Here is a 22,188-nt window from a genome sequence, read left to right on the forward strand (position 1 = left end):
GAAGGAGGAGATTATTAGAAAAAAATAGTTCTGTTGTTGTGCTGCATCATGATTAGTCAAATTTCAAGACCTCTGCTGCAAACATTTTTTTTTCATTTTTTTGTAACTATATTAATATTTCGGATATCCATAATGTAAGCGTAAGGTAACTAATACATTAATTACGTAGGCTTTATGCAGTAATAATACTGGATTAGTTTGAGTCTGTTATCGTGACCTAATTATCTCAGTCTAGGAGTTTAGCTATCGAAGAGTTGTATTCACTGTAGGCGAAGTACAGTAGATAGACTTTAATTACTTGTAAGAAACATATGCAGTATTCACTGCTTGAATATCAGTGTATATTTTATTACTGGTGTCTTCAGTTGCTGTATCTATAAGATAATAGTGTATGTTATCTGTCCATTGTGGTAAGGAGTATATCACAAAGTGATAATATAATGCATTAATATTAAATGCATAGTGTAGCTAAATCACACTATGTTGCAGTAGAGAACAATATATTTTATAGAACTGCAAATATAAATAGTCATTGTTTTATAGCCACACAAGATATAATATCTCAGACCAGTTAAAAGATAGGGCACAAATGAGAAAATATCTATTAGGTTCTAATTTAAACTGATTATCTAAAAAGTGTAGTCTACTTATATGGATGCTCCTATTGAATTTGAAGAAATTATGAATGCAATCAGAGTACAAAAGCCTAACAAGGCATCCGGACCTGATGGATTCCGAGCAGAATTTTATAAAAAAAATGATGGACACTCTAGGTCCATATTTGACTGGGAAATTTAACGAGGTCAGAGAAGCTAGTTCTCTTCCACCTGATATGCTTCATGCATTTATTCTTCCTATTTTAAAGAGGCGGTAAAATTATCAAATTACAGACCTATTTCCCTGATTAATACAGGTACAAAGATATACTCTGCTATGCTTGCTGTACATTTAAAAAATGTATGTCCAACTCTTATACAAAAATATCAGGTTGGATTTGTTAAAGATCGACAATCGAATGATAATAAAAGGAAAATAATAAATTTATTGGATTATGTTAGTTCTACTAAAATACCATCTCGATTTATATCACGTGACGCAGAGAAGGCTTTTGACAGAGTCAATTGGACCTTTCTGGAGGAAGTTCTTCAAAGCTTTGGATTTGGTGAGGTCTTTATTGGCTCTGTCATGGCCTTATACACTAATCCAAGCGCCAGAGTAACTGGATAAGGAATAAGATCAGAATGGTTCAAAATAGGGAATGTCACACGACAAGGCTGCCCGCTGGCACCAATGTTATATATTTTAACACTTGAACCTTTTGCAGCAAGAATTAGGAACAATGTTGTTATTAAGGGTATCAAAATAGGAGATCTGGAAAATAAACCTAATATGTATGCTGACAACATTCTTCCTTCTTTATATGACCCTGAGAACTCTCGTTTCTTTCTCTTGTTTCTTTGTATATGTAGAAAACTGCTCGACAAATCTGATGAGTCTGTCAGTTCTATTTGTTAAAAAATAAATTAAAACTATGAATATAAAAAAAGGCTGCTATAAGGACACAAGTAACTATTCCCTTCCCTTTTAGCCACCCAAGATTACATTGTAATTCTATTTCACTAAGTATGTTGAGGGAAGCCACCTCTCTGGTTGAAATTACAAATTAATATTCAGTACTTCTAGAATAGTGTTCAATGTATATTATAATATATTGCAATTTGAATGTATGTCTAACACCTCCATACAGTCTGAAATACAAATTCAATTCTTCAGTGCAGAGTATAACCTAATTTGCCTGCTAGCCCACATGGGTAAAGTCAGAAAGTGAATCACTTGAAACTACATGTGTAATTTAATTTCTACTATATATTTACATGCTACACACAAAACCTGTGTTTAATACCATTTCTATAAATATTGTCATGTTCTGTTTGAGGGAGGAATAACACCCAAACAATCTGTATCCAATTTACCATTAGGATTTCTCCTAGAGAGACAATTTCAAGAAAGGCTCTGAATAGATTCCCATGCATATTATAGCATAACTAATAAAGAGAGGGCTCTGTTGTGGGAAGTTTCTTGTGTCCCCCCACCCCCAAAGCATGGGTGACCAAAAGGTAGATCCACACAAGGTTACACACACTGAAATACACACACAAATATACATACAAAAAAACATGACAGTACACTTTAGACACCCTCATGCTTCCATAAATTGTGGGACTTTCCTTGGTTCCAATGAGGTATGGTTGGGGTTGCAAAGAGATGTCTGTGGGGTAATGGGAGCTAGCTAGAGCTATCTCCTCTGTCTACCTCTTTTCTCTGCATTGAGCTTCGTTTGCTGGGAGGAAATAAAGCATGACCACGTCCTCCCAGCTCAGCACAGCCCTGAAGGAAACAGTCAAATTGTCCAGAGCTTGGGTGTGCTGGCAAAGCGTAGAGGCATCTGACTGTGCACCTCATCAGAGATCTCTATTGAATGGCCCAGTGATCGTGAGGGACACCCAATGCGCCTCTCAAGTTTTTACACAAAGCTTACTCAACTTAAGTCACATTGTTCAATCATTTAGCTTTATTCTTAATTTAAAAAAGTTAGCATTTACATTTTTCACAAGTTTCTTATAATACCGTGAGACTGACATGCAAGTCACAATTTTCAATAAATGTAATTGAAAGCTGTCTTTTAGGTACGATCCACATGAATCCTACAAGACCAGAAGTTAAAGATGAAGATCTTAGTCTAGGAGCTTTCAGCAGGACATCTTCTGGTGGCTCTTTTATTTTAGAAAGTGCACCCTCCAGTAGCCAGCCTGATGTTTATAAACCTGAAAAAATAACGGATTTGGAGGCAAATATAGAAGACCAAATGATTACATTGACCTGGACAGCAACTGGTGATGATCTGGACAAAGGGAATGGTACATTAATGCATTACTATGTCCAAAAAATTTTAACATAAGATGTGGGTCAATTTACTAAAGTGCAACTTGGACTGTAAAATGCAGACATTATTCATACTATTTAACATTGTCTGGATTTTGCAATACTAGTTTCAGAATTGTGGCTGAATTTCAGCTGCTGGACCTGCATCATAGTGCACTGGAAATACTTATAAAATAAAAAAACGTATACATAAAATTATTGCCAGCTCACAATGAAGTAAACTCACTAAACATGCTCTTAACCCCTTAAGGACCAAACTTCTGGAATAAAAGGGAATCATGACATGTCATGTGTCCTTAAGGGGTTAAAGCAGCTCCAGAATCTGTCCTTCTAACATTTCTGTGTTCTGTATTACTCTTGTTACGTTATATAGAAGTATTTCAGGAATTTTCTTTTCTGTTTCTGATTCATTATGAACCTCTTACCAAATTATATATACACATAAAAATATGTAATATGATAAATATAGCCACTGTTATAGTTTAAAACTCAATTTTGCAGGGCAATATATACCCACTATGTTAAATATATATATATTTTTAAGATAATTGACATATACACAATTACTTAAAGGAGTATCACACTTTAACCCCTTAAGGACACATGGCATGTGTGACATGTCATGATTCCCTTTTATTGAAGAAGTTTGGTCCTTAAGGGGTTAAGTAACTCCATTAATTAATTACAAGCTATATCTAATGAAAGGGAGCTTATTTATTTATTTTTCTCTAAACATTTTTTTTTCAATTTCAAAAACACATTTTTCCCCAAAACAAATTCTGTCTTTCCTATAAGAGTATATATGTGGTGCATATTTTACATAGCTTCATCTTTGTTAATCCTAAATATACCTGAATGTTCAAAAAGGAAAGAAAAATAAATTGGTATAATTCATAAAAAAAAAAAAATTTCATAAAAAAATTTAAAAACATCTCATCCCTTTCTGAGCTAATTGTCTGTGTAAATCTTACCCTCTCAAATATTTTAGACTCTTTCCCATCCAATAAAGATTAGCTGCTTATGGCCTTCTTGATGCACATTCCGGAAATGTAGAGATATTTGTGATGTTCTTTAAAACTTTTTTTAGTACTGCAAACGGCTCTTCCATATTTGTATTTAACTGTCTAGTAGTGCAGCCCATATATTGTAGACCGCATTGACAAGATAACATTTAACCCCTTCACGACGGGTGACGGACGAGGTCCGTCATCCTGGGGATGCCCTTAACGACGGGTGACGGACCTCGTCCGTCACGCGGTAAAATTAACCCCAGATCGCCGCAATCGCGGCGATCGTGGGGTTAATGGTGCTCCGGTCTGCCTCTGCATTAGAGGCAGACCGGGAGCACCGGATCGGGCTGTCAGAGTACATGTGCCCGCTCTGACAGCATGCCAGAGCGGGCACATGTGCTCTCTATACTCACCTCCGCCTCCCTGCACTTCCGGGTTCAGTGTGAAGTGCAGGGAGACGGATCTTCAGTGATCCTGCCCCCTGCTGTTAAAAAAAAAAGTTAAATTAAAATCCCACCCCCCCTTTACCCATATTAATAAAAAATTAACCCCTTCCCTGCCAATTGATCACTGACTACAGTGATCAATTGGCAGGGATTACATTTTAATATGATCTGATTTTTTTTTTAACCCCTGAGGGTTAATTCTTTTTTTTTTTTAACTCTCAGGGGTTAAATTTATTTTATTAATTAATTTAAATATTTTAAAATTATAAATTTAGCTAGCTGGGGAGGGTGGAAGTTAGTGGGGAATTGGGGGATTTAGTGTTAGGCTAACTAGGGGTTAACGTTAAAAAAAAGTTTTAAAATAAGCTTTAAAAAGTTAAAAAATTAAGTAAAAAAAAAGTTTTAATAACGTTTAAGTAAAAAATAAAAAAAAAATAAACCCTTTACCCAGTCCAAATAAAAATTAACCCATTGCCTGCCAGTCTATCACTGCCTACAGTGATCAAAATACAGATCACAGTATTATACTGTGATCTAATTTTTTTTTAACCCCTGACGATTAACTTTTATTTATTTTTTAACCCTCAGGGGGTAAATTAATTTAATTAACTAATTTAAATATTGTATAATTCAATATTTTGCTAGCTGGGGTGGGTGGGAGTTATGGGAAAATGGGGAATTTACTGTTAGTGCTGCTTACTGCTAGTTAGGGGTTAACGGTAAAAGAAAAAGCTTAGAAAAATGTTAAATCTGTAAAAAAAAGTTTTACGAAAGTTTAGGAAACTTTAAAAAAATTAATAAGCAAAACAAAAGTTTAAAAAATAGTTTTAAAAAGTAAAAAAAGTTTTAAAAAGTAAAAAAATACATTTAATAACGCTCATTACCACTACACCTGGTACAAGCTAGCGGAAAAATGATCCCACGCTAAGGTTCAAAATATGCCTTTTGAAATACCCTGGGATGTCTTCTTTAAGAAATGGTATGGCTTTATGGGGTATTTGGATTATATAGCCTGGTAAAATACTCTAAAATGGGACATGGGCACAGCGTAAAAATTTAAAGTTTGAAAAAAATGGAATGGCTGTGTCCCAAATGTGCCCCTCCGATGTCCACATATACCTGGCAAAGGTACATACGGGGGTATTTTTGTACTCAGCCGACATAGCTGAGCAACATATAAAGTATTATAGAGTGGTGGTACACAAAATGTTTGCAAAATATACTGTGCAAACTCACTTTGTGTGTCAAAAAGGCAGAAAAAACGCTTATTACCACTACACCTGGTACAAGCTAGCGGAAAAATTATCCCACACTAATTTTCAAAATATGCCTTTTGAAATACCCTGGGATGTCTTCTTTAAGAAATGGTATGGCTTTATGGAGTATTTGGATTATATAGCCTGGTAAAATACTCTAAAATGGGACATGGGCACAGCGTAAAAATGTAAAGTTTGAAAAAAAATGGAATGGCTGTTTCCCAAATGTGCCCCTCCGATGTCCACATATACCTGGCAAAGGTACATACGGGGGTATTTTTGAACTCAGCCGACATAGCTGAGCAACATATAAAGTATTATAGAGTGGTGGTACACATAAGGTTTGCAAAATATACTGTGCAAACTCACTTTGTGTGTCAAAAAGGCAGAAAAAACGCTTATTACCACTACACCTGGTACAAGCTAGCGGAAAAATTATCCCACGCTAAGGTTCAAAATATGCCTTTTGAAATACCCTGGGGTGTCTACTTTAAGAAATGGTAGGCCTTTGTGGGGTAGTTTGAATTTAAAACTTACGAAGATGCTTGGAAATTGCACATAGGTCCAGCGTCAAAATTCAAAGTTCTGTAAAAACTGATATGGCTTGGTCTCCAATATGCCACTGTAGCTTCACAAAATAGTGCCAAAGACATTCATTGGGGATGTCTTTTTACTCAGAAGACTTAGCTGAGCATAATTTGAAGGTTTTGAACTTAGTGGCACATATGAAATATACAAAATGCCCAGCAAAAATGCAATCCGTATGTCAAAAAATGCACAAAATTATTTTTTACCACATACTTTGGCATATATTGGTGAATAAATGGGGGCATGCTAAGGCACAATATGCACCTTATGATATACCCTGGAGTGTCTACTTTTACAAATGGTAGGCCTTTGTGGTTTTTTTTTTGAACAGTCAAACTGTTATAATACCCCAAATGGAAGCATAGGCTCATTAAATCCGTCTCTCAAAATTCTACTGTGAATACTGAAAAGGACAGGTCTCCTGTATGGCACTGTAGCTTCACGAAATAGTGCCATAGACATACAATGGGGGTGTCCTTTTACTCAGAAGACTTAGCTGAGCATAATTTGGGGGGTTGAAACTTAGTGGCACATATGAAATATACAAAATGCCCAGCAAAAATGCAATCCGTATGTAAAAAATGCACACAATTATTTTTTACCACATACTTTGGCATGTAATGGTAAAAAAATGGGGGCATGTTAAGGCACAATATGCACCTTATGAGATACCCTGGAGTGTCTACTTTTACAAATGGTAGGCCTTTGTGGGGGTTTTTGAACAGTCAAGCTGTTATAATACCCCAAATGGAAGCATAGGCTCATTAAATCCGTCTCTCAAAATTCTACTGTGAATACTGAAAAGGACAGGTCTCCTGTATGGCACTGTAGCTTCACGAAATAGTGCCATAGACATACAATGGGGGTGTCCTTTTACTCAGAAGACTTAGCTGAGCATAATTTGGGGGGTTTGAACTTAGTGGCACATATGAAATATACAAAATGCCCAGCAAAAATGCAATCCGTATGTAAAAAATGCACAAAATTATTTTTTACCACATACTTTGGCATGTAATGGTAAAAAAATGGGGGCATGTTAAGGCACAATATGCACCTTATGAGATACCGTGGAGTGTCTACTTTTACAAATGGTAGGCCTTTGTGGGGGTTTTTGAACAGTCAAACTACTATAATACCCCAAATGGAAGCATAGGCTCATTAAATCCGTCTCTCAAAATTCTACTGTGAATACTGAAAAGGACAGGTCTCCTATATGGCACTGTAGCTTCACGAAATAGTGCCAAAGACATACAATGGGGGTACCGTTGTACTCAGCAGAAGTAACTGAACACATAATAAAACTTTGTACAGGAATAGCACACACCAACTTTACAAAATACACATGAGAAGTTCTTTGTTATACGTTTGTGTGCGAAAACACCCAAAAAACACAATTTTATAACATGACAGGAGGCTTCGTATTTGCTTAAGTCTCTCTTTACTAGAACTCCACAGCAGCACAGAAAAAACAACCAATCAGAAAAAAGTTAGGTACTATAAAACTCCCCTCCCCATGCATCATTTCCTCTTTCTTTGCTGCTCCGCATCAGTACAGGTCAGAGTACCACTACCTCCTGCTTATAGTGGGTGGTTTGGGGTTTTGTTATGTTTTATTGGGATTTATTTTTGGTATCTTAATATATATTTACTTATTTTATATCTTGTACTTTCTCCTTCTGTATGTTTACAGGATATATTTTTTGGGTTTAACTATATATCTCTGTTATATATCTACCTCTGCTTATGTGGTTAGGTGTATGGTATTTAGAGGTTTATTGTGTTGTTATTGGGATTCCCCCCCCTCTCTACCCCATTCTCCTTGTCCCGCCGTTTTCCGCGGGCTGCTTGCTCTTTCGGGATTTCTGGCGGCTAGCCTCGGGCTGTCTCCTGATTCCCTCGACCCCCTTTCTGACTCTCCGGCACCCGAGGTACTCGCGGTCGGACGCGAGTACCCGGCGGCCGCTTCACTCATCCACGTGGCCGCCCGCTCGCCACGTGGCCGCCCGCCGCACTCCATTTCTTCTGAGAGCCGCGGGTAGCCGACCGGGCGGAGGAGAGTGCACCTACTTGCGACCCCTCCTCCGTCCGCGGTGCTCAGATCACGGCTACTTGTTACCTGGCTGGGACCTCCGGGGGAATACTCCTTTTTTGCTATTGCCTGTGAGGGCTGTAAGCTTACTTACAGTGTTGTCCCACAGATTCTGTGAGTCTTAGGGTTTTTGCACGTCGTTTTTTTTTCTACATCCTTGTAACGGAACCGCTGGCACCCCGACCGGGTACCCTCCGCTGACGGATGCTCCTAGTGCTTTCCGAGGTCTCCAAGCACTCCACCAGACACCATAACCACTGTAGACTCCCACGAACCGCCGCAGCTTGGTTGGGGTCTCGCCACGCTACCCACTCTGGACCCAAGACCAGGGTCTAGCTTCCAGTAGATGGACCTCTCCGAATTCCAGAGCGCAGGAACAGGAACCAGCTCTTAGCAGAGCTCAGCGATTATACCCTGGGGAGTATAGTGATTATAGCAATCCCCAGAGTGTAGTTCTCCAATCCCCCCAAACATGAGCCGAAACTTCATGAAGGTACAAGATGATCTGAGGTGCTAGCACACCCAGTCTGCTTTTATTTCCATCTTACACATAAAAGACCGCCCACAGGGGCGGGGTAAAACAGCCAATAGCATAACGGTTACAACCCACATGTTCCCTCCCCTCAGATAACCAGTTAACATAATTATTACAGCCAGGGAAAATACAGTTTTTATACATGTGCTATAACTTTAAAACTGTACATCCAATCTTCCCAAAAACCATATATTTAGAATCAGCACACTTTAAACATAAACCCTTCCAAAAATCACACAGATCCCTCCAGTGAATCAAAAGTTAGGTGAAAGTCCTTTATGACCGACCGCAAGCACAATTTCCTGCCCAAAACAGTTCCATAGATTTGGGCTGTGCGGTCGGTCAATTTCATGCCGAAAAAACGACTAAGTCCCATTTCGAACGGGACTTAGTCTCTGGAGCTGCAAGTTCCGTATGGGAGAAGGTAAGGGTCAGCGGTGTTCGGCAGAATGTGTAGCCGATTTTAGTTCCACAGAATCTTTAGCATACACCGCTGACCGCATTCGAGGAAACCAAGATGGCCGCCGCCACGTGCAATTGACCGGCAGTAACCTCACAGCCTGGGAGGTAAATTGCCTGCACACTTTAGCTTCTGGGTGGTCCGCCTGTGTGGTACTTGGTTCAGTAAGCCCTATTTACTGAACCAAGTGGGGGAAAGCCAGGAACAAGTTATTTTACCGGTCTGGGGACATAGTCTTAAAGGGGCATTGTTCAGCAAAGTCACAATATGTCCCCAGACGGTTCTTAAAGGGCCATACACACCCAATAAATGTTAATAAGTTTTCAGGGGCCATAGTCTTAAAGGGTATTGTTACCCAAAGTCTCAATATGTCCCCAGACAGTTCTTAAAGGGCCAGCAGCAGTACAATAAAATACCATTCACTGTACTTAAAGGGCCAGCCGTTGCACAATAAAATACAATATGCCCCAAATAATCCAGGGGCCATAGTCAGCAGGTAGGAGGCGGGCAAACAGGTTTCTCCAATGCCCAGTGGCGAGGTTGGTTTCGTCACATTTCTCCCCTTTTCCAAACAGACTAACAGGGTACCTGACCTCTTGCCGGTCAGTGCCCTTGTTAGTCCAGCAGCCCACCCACAAAACAGGAACAGCAGTACAGCCCACCCACAATAAATGGTGATTACACCTGAGTAAGGAAAAAACTTGTCCAGGTCCAGATGCCTCACCATGGCTGTGTGGGGGACTGGTAGGCTGTTTTGGTGGGTTGCTGAGTGGGCAGAGGCCAGCGGTACTCTGCCCTGGTGCCAGCACTACCACGGGAGTAGTCTGGTTGGAGCCTGGTTGCTGGAGACCGACTGTCTCCCCTTTAGCTGCGCAGCTCTGCTGTTGGAGACCGATTGTCTCCCCTTTGGATACATAGTTCCGCTGTTGGAGGGGGAGACCGACTGTCTCCCCTTTGGCTAAGCAGCCTTGTTGCTGGAGGACAGGACTGACTGTCCTTACACCCTGTGCTGTAGGTGCAGAGACCGTAGTCCCATCTGCACAGTTGTGGGGCTTACAGTCTACCCCTGGTACATTAAGCTGCCGCTGGGGAGAGGTGGTAACCAGCTCCTCTCCCATTAGAACACGCTGTGCTGTAGGTGCAGAGACCACGGTCCCATCTGCACAGTTGTGGGGCTTACAGTCTCCCCCTGGTACACTAAGCTGTCGCTGGGGAGAGGGGGTAACAGGCTCCTCTCCCGATAGAACACTCTGCCGCTGGGGAATGGAGACTGGGCTCCCAATTCCCTGCACATTAATGATCTGCCGCTGGGGAGGAAGGACGGCACCTTCTGCTCCCTGGGGTACACACTGCCGCTGGGGAGGAAGGAGGGCACCTTCAGCTCCCTGGGACACACACTGCCGCTGGGGAGGAAGGACGACACCTTCTGCTCCCTGGGATACACACTGCCGCTGGGGAGGAAGGACGACACCTTCTGCTCCCTGGGATACACACTGCCGCTGGGGAGGAAGGACGACACCTTCTGCTCCCTGGGATACACACTGCCGCTGGGGAGGAAGGACGGCACCTTCTGCTCCCTGGGGTACACACTGCCGCTGGAGAGGAAGGACGACACCTTCTGCTCTCTGGGACTCACACTGCCGCTGTGGCTTGGGTGTCCCCCACCCGGCTCGTTCGGCTTGGTATTGCAGATCCTCGGCCACATGAGCCTCAAGTATCCGGACAACGCTGTCCGGGACATCCGTGCTAAAACACGCCAGTCGCCATCGCATTTCCCGAAGGAACGCCTGCTCGTAGGTGAGCGCTGCCCAGGTGCTAACTCTCTCCATTCTGTTGCGAACAGGGCCGCTGTACGAATACGAACGTTGCCCTCAATTGTAACTCCAAACGAACTGTGTCTCTGAGCTGCTTTACCTCGCACTAGGACGCCATCCCACCGCTGCCACCACTGTAACGGATCACCTGGCACCCCGACCGGGTACCCTCCGCTGACGGATGCTCCTAGTGCTTTCCGAGGTCTCCAAGCACTCCACCAGACACCATAACCACTGTAGACTCCCACGAACCGCCGCAGCTTGGTTGGGGTCTCGCCACGCTACCCACTCTGGACCCAAGACCAGGGTCTAGCTTCCAGTAGATGGACCTCTCCGAATTCCAGAGCGCAGGAACAGGAACCAGCTCTTAGCAGAGCTCAGCGATTATACCCTGGGGAGTATAGTGATTATAGCAATCCCCAGAGTGTAGTTCTCCAATCCCCCCAAACATGAGCCGAAACTTCATGAAGGTACAAGATGATCTGAGGTGCTAGCACACCCAGTCTGCTTTTATTTCCATCTTACACATAAAAGACCGCCCACAGGGGCGGGGTAAAACAGCCAATAGCATAACGGTTACAACCCACATGTTCCCTCCCCTCAGATAACCAGTTAACATAATTATTACAGCCAGGGAAAATACAGTTTTTATACATGTGCTATAACTTTAAAACTGTACATCCAATCTTCCCAAAAACCATATATTTAGAATCAGCACACTTTAAACATAAACCCTTCCAAAAATCACACAGATCCCTCCAGTGAATCAAAAGTTAGGTGGAAGTCCTTTATGACCGACCGCAAGCACAATTTCCTGCCCAAAACAGTTCCATAGATTTGGGCTGTGCGGTCGGTCAATTTCATGCCGAAAAAACGACTAAGTCCCATTTCGAACGGGACTTAGTCTCTGGAGCTGCAAGTTCCGTATGGGAGAAGGTAAGGGTCAGCGGTGTTCGGCAGAATGTGTAGCCGATTTTAGTTCCACAGAATCTTTAGCATACACCGCTGACCGCATTCGAGGAAACCAAGATGGCCGCCGCCACGTGCAATTGACCGGCAGTAACCTCACAGCCTGGGAGGTAAATTGCCTGCACACTTTAGCTTCTGGGTGGTCCGCCTGTGTGGTACTTGGTTCAGTAAGCCCTATTTACTGAACCAAGTGGGGGAAAGCCAGGAACAAGTTATTTTACCGGTCTGGGGACATAGTCTTAAAGGGGCATTGTTCAGCAAAGTCACAATATGTCCCCAGACGGTTCTTAAAGGGCCATACACACCCAATAAATGTTAATAAGTTTTCAGGGGCCATAGTCTTAAAGGGTATTGTTACCCAAAGTCTCAATATGTCCCCAGACAGTTCTTAAAGGGCCAGCAGCAGTACAATAAAATACCATTCACTGTACTTAAAGGGCCAGCCGTTGCACAATAAAATACAATATGCCCCAAATAATCCAGGGGCCATAGTCAGCAGGTAGGAGGCGGGCAAACAGGTTTCTCCAATGCCCAGTGGCGAGGTTGGTTTCGTCACAATCCTTATACAGTTTTATGCACGTCTTACTGTGGGGTTTTAGTGGCAACACATGTGTCAGAATACTGTGTGTTGAGTTAGGTTTGCTGACTTAGATTGATGGGAGTTTTAGTGGCAATACTTATGTCAGTTGCTGTGTGTGCTAATAGTGTTTATTGAGTGTTTGTTTGCTGACTCAGATTGATGTGAGTTTTAGTGGCAATACTTATGTCAGATTGCTGTGTGTGCTAATAGTGTTTATCGAATGTTTGTTTGCTGACTCAGATTGATGTGAGTTTTAGTGGCAATACATATGTCTGATTGCTGTGTGTGCTAAGTGTTTATCAAGAGTTAGCTTTGCTGACTTAGGTTGATGTGAGTTTTAGTGGCAATACATATGTCAGATTGCGGCGTGCGCTAATAGTGTTTAAGAGTTTGGTTTGCTGACTCAGACTGCTGTGAGTTTGGCTGTCCATTGCTGTCAGTGTATATCGCAGAAGCTGTGCACTTTACTGGCAGTGTATATCACAGATTGCTGTGAGCTTTGCTGACAGTGTATATCACAGAATGCCGTGGGTTTTTGCCTACAGTGTTTACCACAGTTTTCTGAGAGTTTGCGGACAGTATATATATCACAGATTTCTGTGAGTTCTACCGTCAAGGTATATCACGGCCTACTGCAAGTTACAGGTATGTACATACTCAGTTATACAAACTCCGTACAGGATGTATACAGTGCCAGTATATATATTTTTTCTGGTCCAGACACGAGGTCTCAGTTGAGACTACTCTGGTAGGAATTCTCTGTTCGTGGTATATAGAAGATACAAGACTTGGCTCTGATTCATTGGTATGGGAGTCCAGTCTACACTGATACTATGAATTTTATCAGGTTCTTAGGGGATTTCATCGAGTTGACTATCATTTAGCCCTACTCCTGGAAGTGTCAATGGTTTCAATACCCTTCAGCCGGTATATTGATGGTATCCTATGATATCGATAAGAAATCTCAAACAGATCCGGGTGAGCATGTGCATACCCATGCACAGTCTATGGAGAGTACCGCTCAGTGTATCTTATATTCTTGGAAATGATAATCACTGGCACAACTTCCGCTTGTACACGATACAGCTGGACTACCACTAATTGACTGCTGGGCATTTAGGGACTGCCTGTCCCGGTTCGAGTTATTCACACGGCATTACACTGTATAAATGGGTTGGTACCTAGGGGTCCTATCTCACAGGATGCTCCGAGGATCTACTAGGTTTAGGGACCTCTTCACGAACTCAGAGGTCCCCGTTACTCACTCTATACCCATTGAACCGCGCTGCAGACTTGGATGGCACTATATAAATAACATGATCATCACAATATGGTAATAATGCACAGCCCAAGTTGGCCTGCTATGTCTGTGCCCATAAGAATGGCCTGCTATGTCTGTGCCCATAAGAATGGCCTGCTATGTCTGTGCCCATAAGAATGGCCTGCTATGTCTGTGCCCATAAGAATGGCCTGCTATGTCTGTGCCCATAAGAATGGCCTGCTATGTCTGTGCCCATAAGAATGGCCTGCTATGTCTGTGCCCATAAGAACGGCCTGCTAGGTCTGTGCCCATAAGAACGGCCTGCTATGTCTGTGCCCATAAGAACAGCCTGCTATGTCTATGCCCATAAGAACGGCCTGCTATGTCTGTGCCCATAAGAACGGCCTGCTATGTCTGTGCCCATAAGAACGGCCTGCTATGTCTGTGCCCATAAGAATGGCCTGCTATGTCTGTGCCCATAAGAACGGCCTGCTATTGTCTGTGCCCATAAGAACGGCCTGCTATTGTCTGTGCCCATAAGAACGGCCTGCTATTGTCTGTGCCCATAAGAACGGCCTGCTATTGTCTGTGCCCAAAAGAACGGCCTGCTATGTCTGTGCCCATAAGAACGGCCTGCTGTGTCTGTGCCCATAAGAACGGCCTGCTAGGTCTGTGCCCATAAGCACGACCTGATATGTCGGTGCCCCATTTGTATGGCCTACTATGTCGGTGCCTATTAGCTTGGCCAACTATCCTGTGTTCATTAGTTTGGCCTGCTGGGCCCGCTCTATTGGTGCCGAACCCCCTTTTGGCCGCGGGCCTGGGGGAATATCACTGAGGAGAAGCCACTGCCCACCAGTGACACGGAAATAGGCAGGTGTCCGGACAAGCACCATTGCCATGCTATCCAAGAGGACACCAATATACGGCCATCTGGATATGGTAGGTAGGGTGAAGGCCCTAACCTCAGACCTGAAGGGCAAGTTGTCTTACGAAGACCCCGGACACACATCCGCGGTTTGCGCCAGTCCGGCGACGGCACATCTCCAAGGAGAACTTTGCACAGGCAAGGACCGGTACTCAGTCACCTACAGGAGAACGCGGTGTTTTCCTTGTCTTTATCAACTAACTCCGTATCTGTCTCCCGGTATCCATATAGCTATCGGTAGTTATTCCTGCGTAAGGTTAGCTCCTGGCCCTGTGCGGTGGGGCTTACTTGTCTTGCCTTCCGGCCTGCTATTTGCCTTCTAGCTGAGATAGAATTTGCGTTTTTACTCATACCTACGTTATTGTTGTCTTTTTCGTTTTTCGTGACTTCCTTTTCCTTTCGCTCGGGTCGTCGAGAGGCCTGACTTGACCTCCTCCGACCTCCTGGGTGCTCGTGGATTGCGGAGAACGTCTCCTGCTTTCCTCAGACTACCAACGGTCCGCCTGGAACCCGCGCGCGCGCACGGGATCCGGACGGTCAGTTGATAGTTTTTCCATCGTTTTCCCGTAGATTGCCCTCAGCCTTATGCTGATACTCGTATTTAGTGTACCCTTTAGTTGGTCGCCCTGAGTCCCTAGGGACCCTAGCTTGGATCACAGGAGGGTGCGACCCTCCATCTCTTCAATCCGAGAATATTTTATCTGCTGGAGCAGAGAGCAAACCCCTCTCAGATACGTTACCGGACACTGATTTGTTATTAGAGGGCGCAGCCCCCCCTCAACCTCAGCCGGAGACTGAGCTGGATACAGGGGTCATGTTTGGAGGAACATAGAGAGGAACGGTCAAGGATGCTGACTCTACTGTTTGGTTATTTACGGGTGCGGCCCGCTCAGGCTATCAGCCGGACGTTAGCACGATATTTGATCACATTAGTAGAGAGCGCGGCTCTCTCATGCACTCGACGCTCTACGGTGCCATCCATTTGTTCTTCACACAGGCTTGTACCTGTGCAAGACACCGATGACTTCATGGAGGGGCGTCCCTCCTGCATTCAAGTAGTTCTGACGTCCGTGCTACTGATTTCGATATAGAGGACTGCCTGGTCATGCAAGATATCCATAGGTAGACTGGTTCCCTCTAGTCTTTCTCCTGTAATGGAGGGATATTCTCACAGTGGTATAACGAGGGGTGACTCCCACTTATTTATACACATTCCTGGAGATGGTACGGCTTTCGGATGGAACTCAGGTATCATGTGAGTGCAGGTTTGGGTATATTCTGCACCATAACAAGCAGAGGATTGCTTTCTGTTTTTGGATATCCGGACCATTGTGAACAACTGCTCAGACAGTTTCTCCCATATTTAGGTGGCAGGAGATACGGGGACCTTCATGGAGCAAACGGGCTCTACCTTGCTCGGGTAACAGGATTAAGGAGAGCCTATTACCCGCTCTGAAAGTAAAAAGCCGTACGTATGGTTCACAGGGTACGACCGGAAACCCCCGTTTTGTCTTGACCTCCCCGGTCCTCAGATCTTGGGATAAGATGGCAGGACTGCCCCGTCTCCTCGAAACGTATACCTGGTGATCAGGGTTCGGAGATGGAGGACCCTCCGTCTATACTCTAGTTATTCCTCACGGGAACCATCTTGTTGGATTCGCGCTACCCTACTTTCCAACTATCGTCGAGGAGACCTACGAGACCTTATGGTGGTACCTGGTATACCCCGACTCTCACACAGACATCTTTCACTCTTGGACGAGGGCATTTCAGGATGGAAATCTGCGTTCCTGTTTGCACTTTCCCATTCCTTTGAGGATTTCTGGGATTCCCTATTCCCAGAATAGTCGACCACCGTTCCTCCACTCAAGTTCAGTTCGGAACCCTGAACGGACGTCTTCAGGAGCTTTTTCTCTACGGCGTCCGAAGTTTACACGGTCCGTTTGGACTATTGGAATCACTTTGTATACGGCTGGTCTGGCCACACTCTCATTGTGTGCGTTATGAATTTATGCTCGGATGAGTCACCCCACCGGGTAGGACATGAAGGTACGAAGATCCTCCTCGACTTCTATTGCGATTTTGGTGGTGGTCTTCGGTGCATTCCTTGAGATTGGAGATCTCCCTGCAAGGCCGCATCGCCGAATGGCCCTGGCACGATCGGTGGAGCCGCCTTATGGGTCATGAGTTGAGACTTGGTGTCAGTTTTTTTCTCGCGACTACAGTTATACAACTACAGGAATGTGACTAATAGGTCGGCTTGCCAGCTCATGGACCGACTTCTAGGAAACAGTTTGCTACGCCACGTACAATGGATTTACCGACGGAGGGTGCCTTTTTCCGTATTTGAGATACCTTGTCGGTTGGCATCTTCTTTGAACCGTCGGCTGTCATTTAGCGTAGATATTTCCTGGAATAATTACCAGCGACACAAACAGCGTTGGATTGGTGAACTGAGCTTTCAAACAGCAAATACGAAGCCTCCTGTCATGTTATAAAATTGTAGATTATGCTAGCTTTAGTGTACCTATAATCTTAATTTTATTAATGACAGGAGGCGAGTATTTCCCACCCATTCTTGTCCCTCCCTTGTTTAATGTTATAGTTTAGATTATCAGGTACGTATGCAACTCTGTTTGTTGTCTCTGCTACCTGTCGCTTGTTCCTTATGTCTGTGTTTCTTCATATGTAGGGTTGGGATGTCTACATATTAATATTAATTTGGGTTGCTACATTGGGTACCTACATGTTTATTCAGAGTACATTTCATTGGATAATCAACCTGTTCGATTCTGTTTTTCTCTCGTTTCAGTTTACAGTCCATCGACACTATCTAGTTTGACGGTTATTCTCGAATGGTGGACATCGTTATATTCATCAGATCTAGGACTTCGTTTCTTCCCCATGATGTTCTCTGCCTTTTTATTCTGTTTTGTCGCAGCTTGAAAGAGGAAATGATGCATGGGGAGGGGAGTTTTATAGTACCTAACTTTTTTCTGATTGGTTGTTTTTTCTGTGCTGCTGTGGAGTTCTAGTAAAGAGAGACTTAAGCAAATACTCGCCTCCTGTCATTAATAAAATTAAGATTATAGGTACACTAAAGCTAGCATAATCTACAATTTTACTCCAATATTTAGCAGAGGTTGGCGGTAAAATGGCTACGTAGAAAGTGTCAAAACAACCTTAGGTAAATAGCCTGTGATGTCTACTTTATATAAATATATACTTTTGTGTGGCAATTTTGTTTTATTTTATGGCTATTAGGCTTACAAGACAAACATACCAAATTCTAAAATCGCTCCACATTAAAATTTTATTTTACTCCTTGTGCTTTGTGACCTGTAACTACCAAAAAAAACTTAAAATCCCAGACACATTATATATTCTGTAATTCAGAACAACTAAATGAATTTATTTTTAATTACTTTCCTTAACCTGCACTAATTATGCACACATTATGATTGCAAAAACTGTAAAAAAAAACCAATATTTTTCTTTTTTTTGCATTTTTCTGTATTTTTTTTATAATAAGTAAGCATTTATATATATATATGTTATATCAAATTAAAGCCCTTTCTGTCCTTTAAAAAACAGTATATAATATGTGTCGGTGCAATAAATGAGAGAGATGCAAATTGCAGTTGAACGCAAACAGCAAGAAAATGCAAAAATTGCTTGTGTCATTAAGCGTAAGTCAAGCTTCTGAAGCTCTGTCCTTAAGGGGTTAAATAGTATTATTAGCAAAGCATGTTATTAATTGTGTTATTTATACTTCCTCTCAGCTTGCTCACATTTAAATTCCTCAATTATTCCTTTCTGAAATCTTCATGTGCCTGGGACAAATACAGAACATGGAAGATTTACAAGGAGAAAGTCCAGAGTTCCTTTAAGAGTGTTTTTAGTGGGCTCACGATTATTTTATGAGTTTTTATTTACTTATTTTTATTAATAAAGATATAATGACATAGGTCTTTCTTTTTGGTTGTTGCAGTGTTTCCTTTACACCATTAAAGAGAAACTGTGGGAAGTGTCCCCTCTCCCACTGTTAAAACCTAGAGCCCGGGAGAAAGGGCACTGGTATATGTGAGTGGCATCCAAAAGGAGATTAAGAGGGGTGTTTATAGGTTGAGAATATACTTTCTGCCCTGTTTGTATATTTTTTCTTTGCAGATACATATAAGTGATTTATTGATGTGAAATTGGAGTAGATTCTTGCGATAGTTAAGTTATATAGCAGATGCCCAGCACTTACTAGTCAGCCGCTCCAATACATTTTTTTAAAAAAAAAGTATTTAAAAAAAGATATGGACCGCCATATTACTATACAGGAGTTTTAGCATCTTCATTATGACCCCACTTGCCATGCTATGGGTGGAATAATATTTACTAAACAGAGATCATCTAGCAGCCATGCTTGGGTGGAATATTATCTACTAAACAAAAAACATATGGCAGCTGTTCACTGTTATAAAAACTAGCGACTGGAAACTATTGCTGCCCAGTTGCTATAAATGCCACCTGTAAATTATTGTGAGGGAACCTGGTACTGGTCCTCCTTCAACCCCAACCATTGATATTGAGTGGGGCCTAAAGCTCAATAATGGGGAGTAGATAGATAGATCAGTGTCAGTAATGGTTAAGAGTTACTGCTAGTGTATATGTTAGGGTAGAGTAGGTGTTAATTGTTATTGTAATAGTATATTAGCATTAGTGAAGTAGGGTTAACAAGTTACTCTTTACTGTTAGAACTGCACTGGGATATACATGTCACAGTTCTGCTGTAGATTAGCGGGGGTTATGGATTCGGGTAAAGTAATTTAATTTGCTATATTTAATTTTTCCTAATCTTGGGAAGACCATAATTTGTGCGTGTCCATTTTTGACCAAATGTATGGGCACTGAATTAAACATATCATGAAATAACTGCACTAATGATGTCCCCATATACAATGTAATCAATTTTGTTTATTTTTCAGCTTCACGTTATGATTTAAGAATGAGCACTGATCTTAAAGGTCTAAGAGAAAACTTTATTAATGCTACTCAAGTTAACATCTCCAGTTTGATTCCACAAGAAGCTGGATTCATTGAAACATTCCGCTTTGCACCTGAAAATGTTGTCATAGAGAATGGAACTGTACTCTTTTTTGCAATAGTTGCTATTGATAAGGTTTCCCAAAAATCAGACCCATCAAATATAGCACAAGCTGCTCTCTTTGTTCCTCCTACACCAGCTCCAATGACCACCACTACAACAGAAGCTTCAACTACCAAACATAGCCCCAGCACCAGTATTTCAAAAGTTACCACCACTACAACAGAAGCTTCAACTACCAAACATAGCCCTAGCACCAGTATTTCAAAAGCTACCACCACTACAACAGAAGCTTCAACTACCAAACATAGCCCCAGCACCAGTATTTCAAAAGCTACCACCACTACAACAGAAGCTACCACTACAAAACCAACCCTCACCCACCCAAACACAAATGATTCTAATTCACTGAACATAACATACATGACACTTATAGTTTGTTCTGCAGCCATTATCATTAGTATTATAATAAGCATTACTCTCTGCATTGTCAGCTGTCTGAAAAAAAGAAAAGATCCAGAACTAAGATTGTAAATACAATCTGAAATAATAATTATGGGTTTTTAATTATGGGTATAATAAAAGTGCTGCTCAGAAAATAAATATTGTATAAAATGTCCTAAGTTAACTATCATCATAGTTACATAGTTACATAGTTAGATAGCTGAAAAGAGACTTGCGTCCATCAAGTTCAGCCTTCCTCACACCTGTTTTTTGCTGTTGATCCAAAAGGCAAAAAAAAAAAAACCCAGTTTGAAGCACAATTTTGCAACAAGCTAGGACAAAAAATTCCTTCTTGACCCCAGAATGGCAGTCAGATTTATCCTTGAATCAAGCAGTTATTACCCTACATTGAAAGATTATATCCTTGAATATTCTGTCTTTGCAAATATGCATCTAGTAGCTGTTTGAACATCTGTATGGACTCTGATAAAACCACTTCTTCAGGCAGAGAATTCCACATCCTGATTGTTCTTACAGTAAAAAAACCTTTCCTTTGCCTTAGACGAAATCTTCTTTCTTCCAGTCTAAACGCATGGCCTCGTGTCCTATGTAAAGTCCGGTTTGTGAATAGATTTCCACACAATGGTTTGTATTGGCCTCGAATATATTTGTATAATGTTATCATATCCCCTCTCAGGCGACGTTTTTCTAAACTATATAGGTTTAAATTTGTTAACCTTTCTTCATAGCTGATATGTTCCATTCCTTTTATTAATTTTGTAGCCCGCCTCTGCACTTTTTCTAGTGCCATGATATCCTTCTTTAGAACAGGTGCCCAAAATTGCACAGCATATTCAATATGTGGTCTTACCAGTGATTTATAGAGAGGCAAAATGATATTCTCGTCCCGAGAATGAATGCCCTTTTTCATGCATGACAATACATTACTGGCCTTGGCCACTGCTGATTGACATTGCACATTGTTGCATAGTTTGTTGTCTATAACAATTCCCAAGTCCTTTTCGTGTGTTGTTATCCCTAATTCACTTCCATTAAGGGTATACGTTGCTTGTGTATTCTTTACGCCGAAGTGCATAACTTTGCATTTTTCAACATTAAATTTCATCTGCCATTTGAGTGCCCAGTCCTCCAGTCTATCTAAATCCTTCTGCAGCAAAGTAATATCTTGCTCACATTGTATTATTTTACAAAGTTTTGTGTCATCTGCAAACACTGAAACATGACTTTCAATGCTGTCTTCAAGATCATTTATAAAAATGTTAAATAGAAGGGGTCCCAGAACAGACCCCTGAGGGACACCACTTGCCACCTCTGTCCAGCTTGAAAATTTACCATTAACGACAACTCTTTGTATTCTGTTTTTAAGCCAATGTTCTACCCAAGAACAAGCATTTTCATCGAGACCGATTTCCTTGAGTTTGAACACTAATCTTTTGTGTGGAACTGTATCAAATGCCTTGGCAAAATCCAAATAGATCACATCCACTGCAACACCCTGATCTATACTTCTACTTACTTCTTCGTAGAACGCAATCAAGTTAGTTTGACATGACCTGTGCTTCATAAAACCGTGCTGATTTTTGCTGATAACCATATTCTTCTCAAGGAATTCTTGAATATTATCCCTTAATAACCTTTCAAATATTTTACCAGCCACAGAAGTTAAGCTCACAGGTCTATAATTTCCAGGCAAGGATTTTGAACCCTTTTTGAATATAGGAACCACATCTGCCTTCCTCCAATCCTCCG

General features: G+C 42.0%; 1 protein-coding gene across 1 annotated transcript in view; it reads left to right on the forward strand.

The window, feature by feature from the left end:
* LOC134568710 (calcium-activated chloride channel regulator 1-like) overlaps window positions 1-20,508 on the forward strand; it is an 83,263-nt gene extending 62,755 nt beyond the window's left edge. The window contains exons 13-15 of the mRNA XM_063427362.1: window positions 2,688-2,918; window positions 19,856-20,116; window positions 20,321-20,508. Coding sequence (XP_063283432.1) covers window positions 2,688-2,918; window positions 19,856-20,116; window positions 20,321-20,508 — 680 coding nt within the window. The remainder of the gene's footprint in view (window positions 1-2,687; window positions 2,919-19,855; window positions 20,117-20,320) is intronic.
* Window positions 20,509-22,188: the final 1,680 nt, after the last annotated feature.

This window comes from Pelobates fuscus, chromosome 7, assembly GCF_036172605.1.
Source record: "Pelobates fuscus isolate aPelFus1 chromosome 7, aPelFus1.pri, whole genome shotgun sequence".
Classification (NCBI taxonomy): domain Eukaryota; kingdom Metazoa; phylum Chordata; class Amphibia; order Anura; family Pelobatidae; genus Pelobates; species Pelobates fuscus.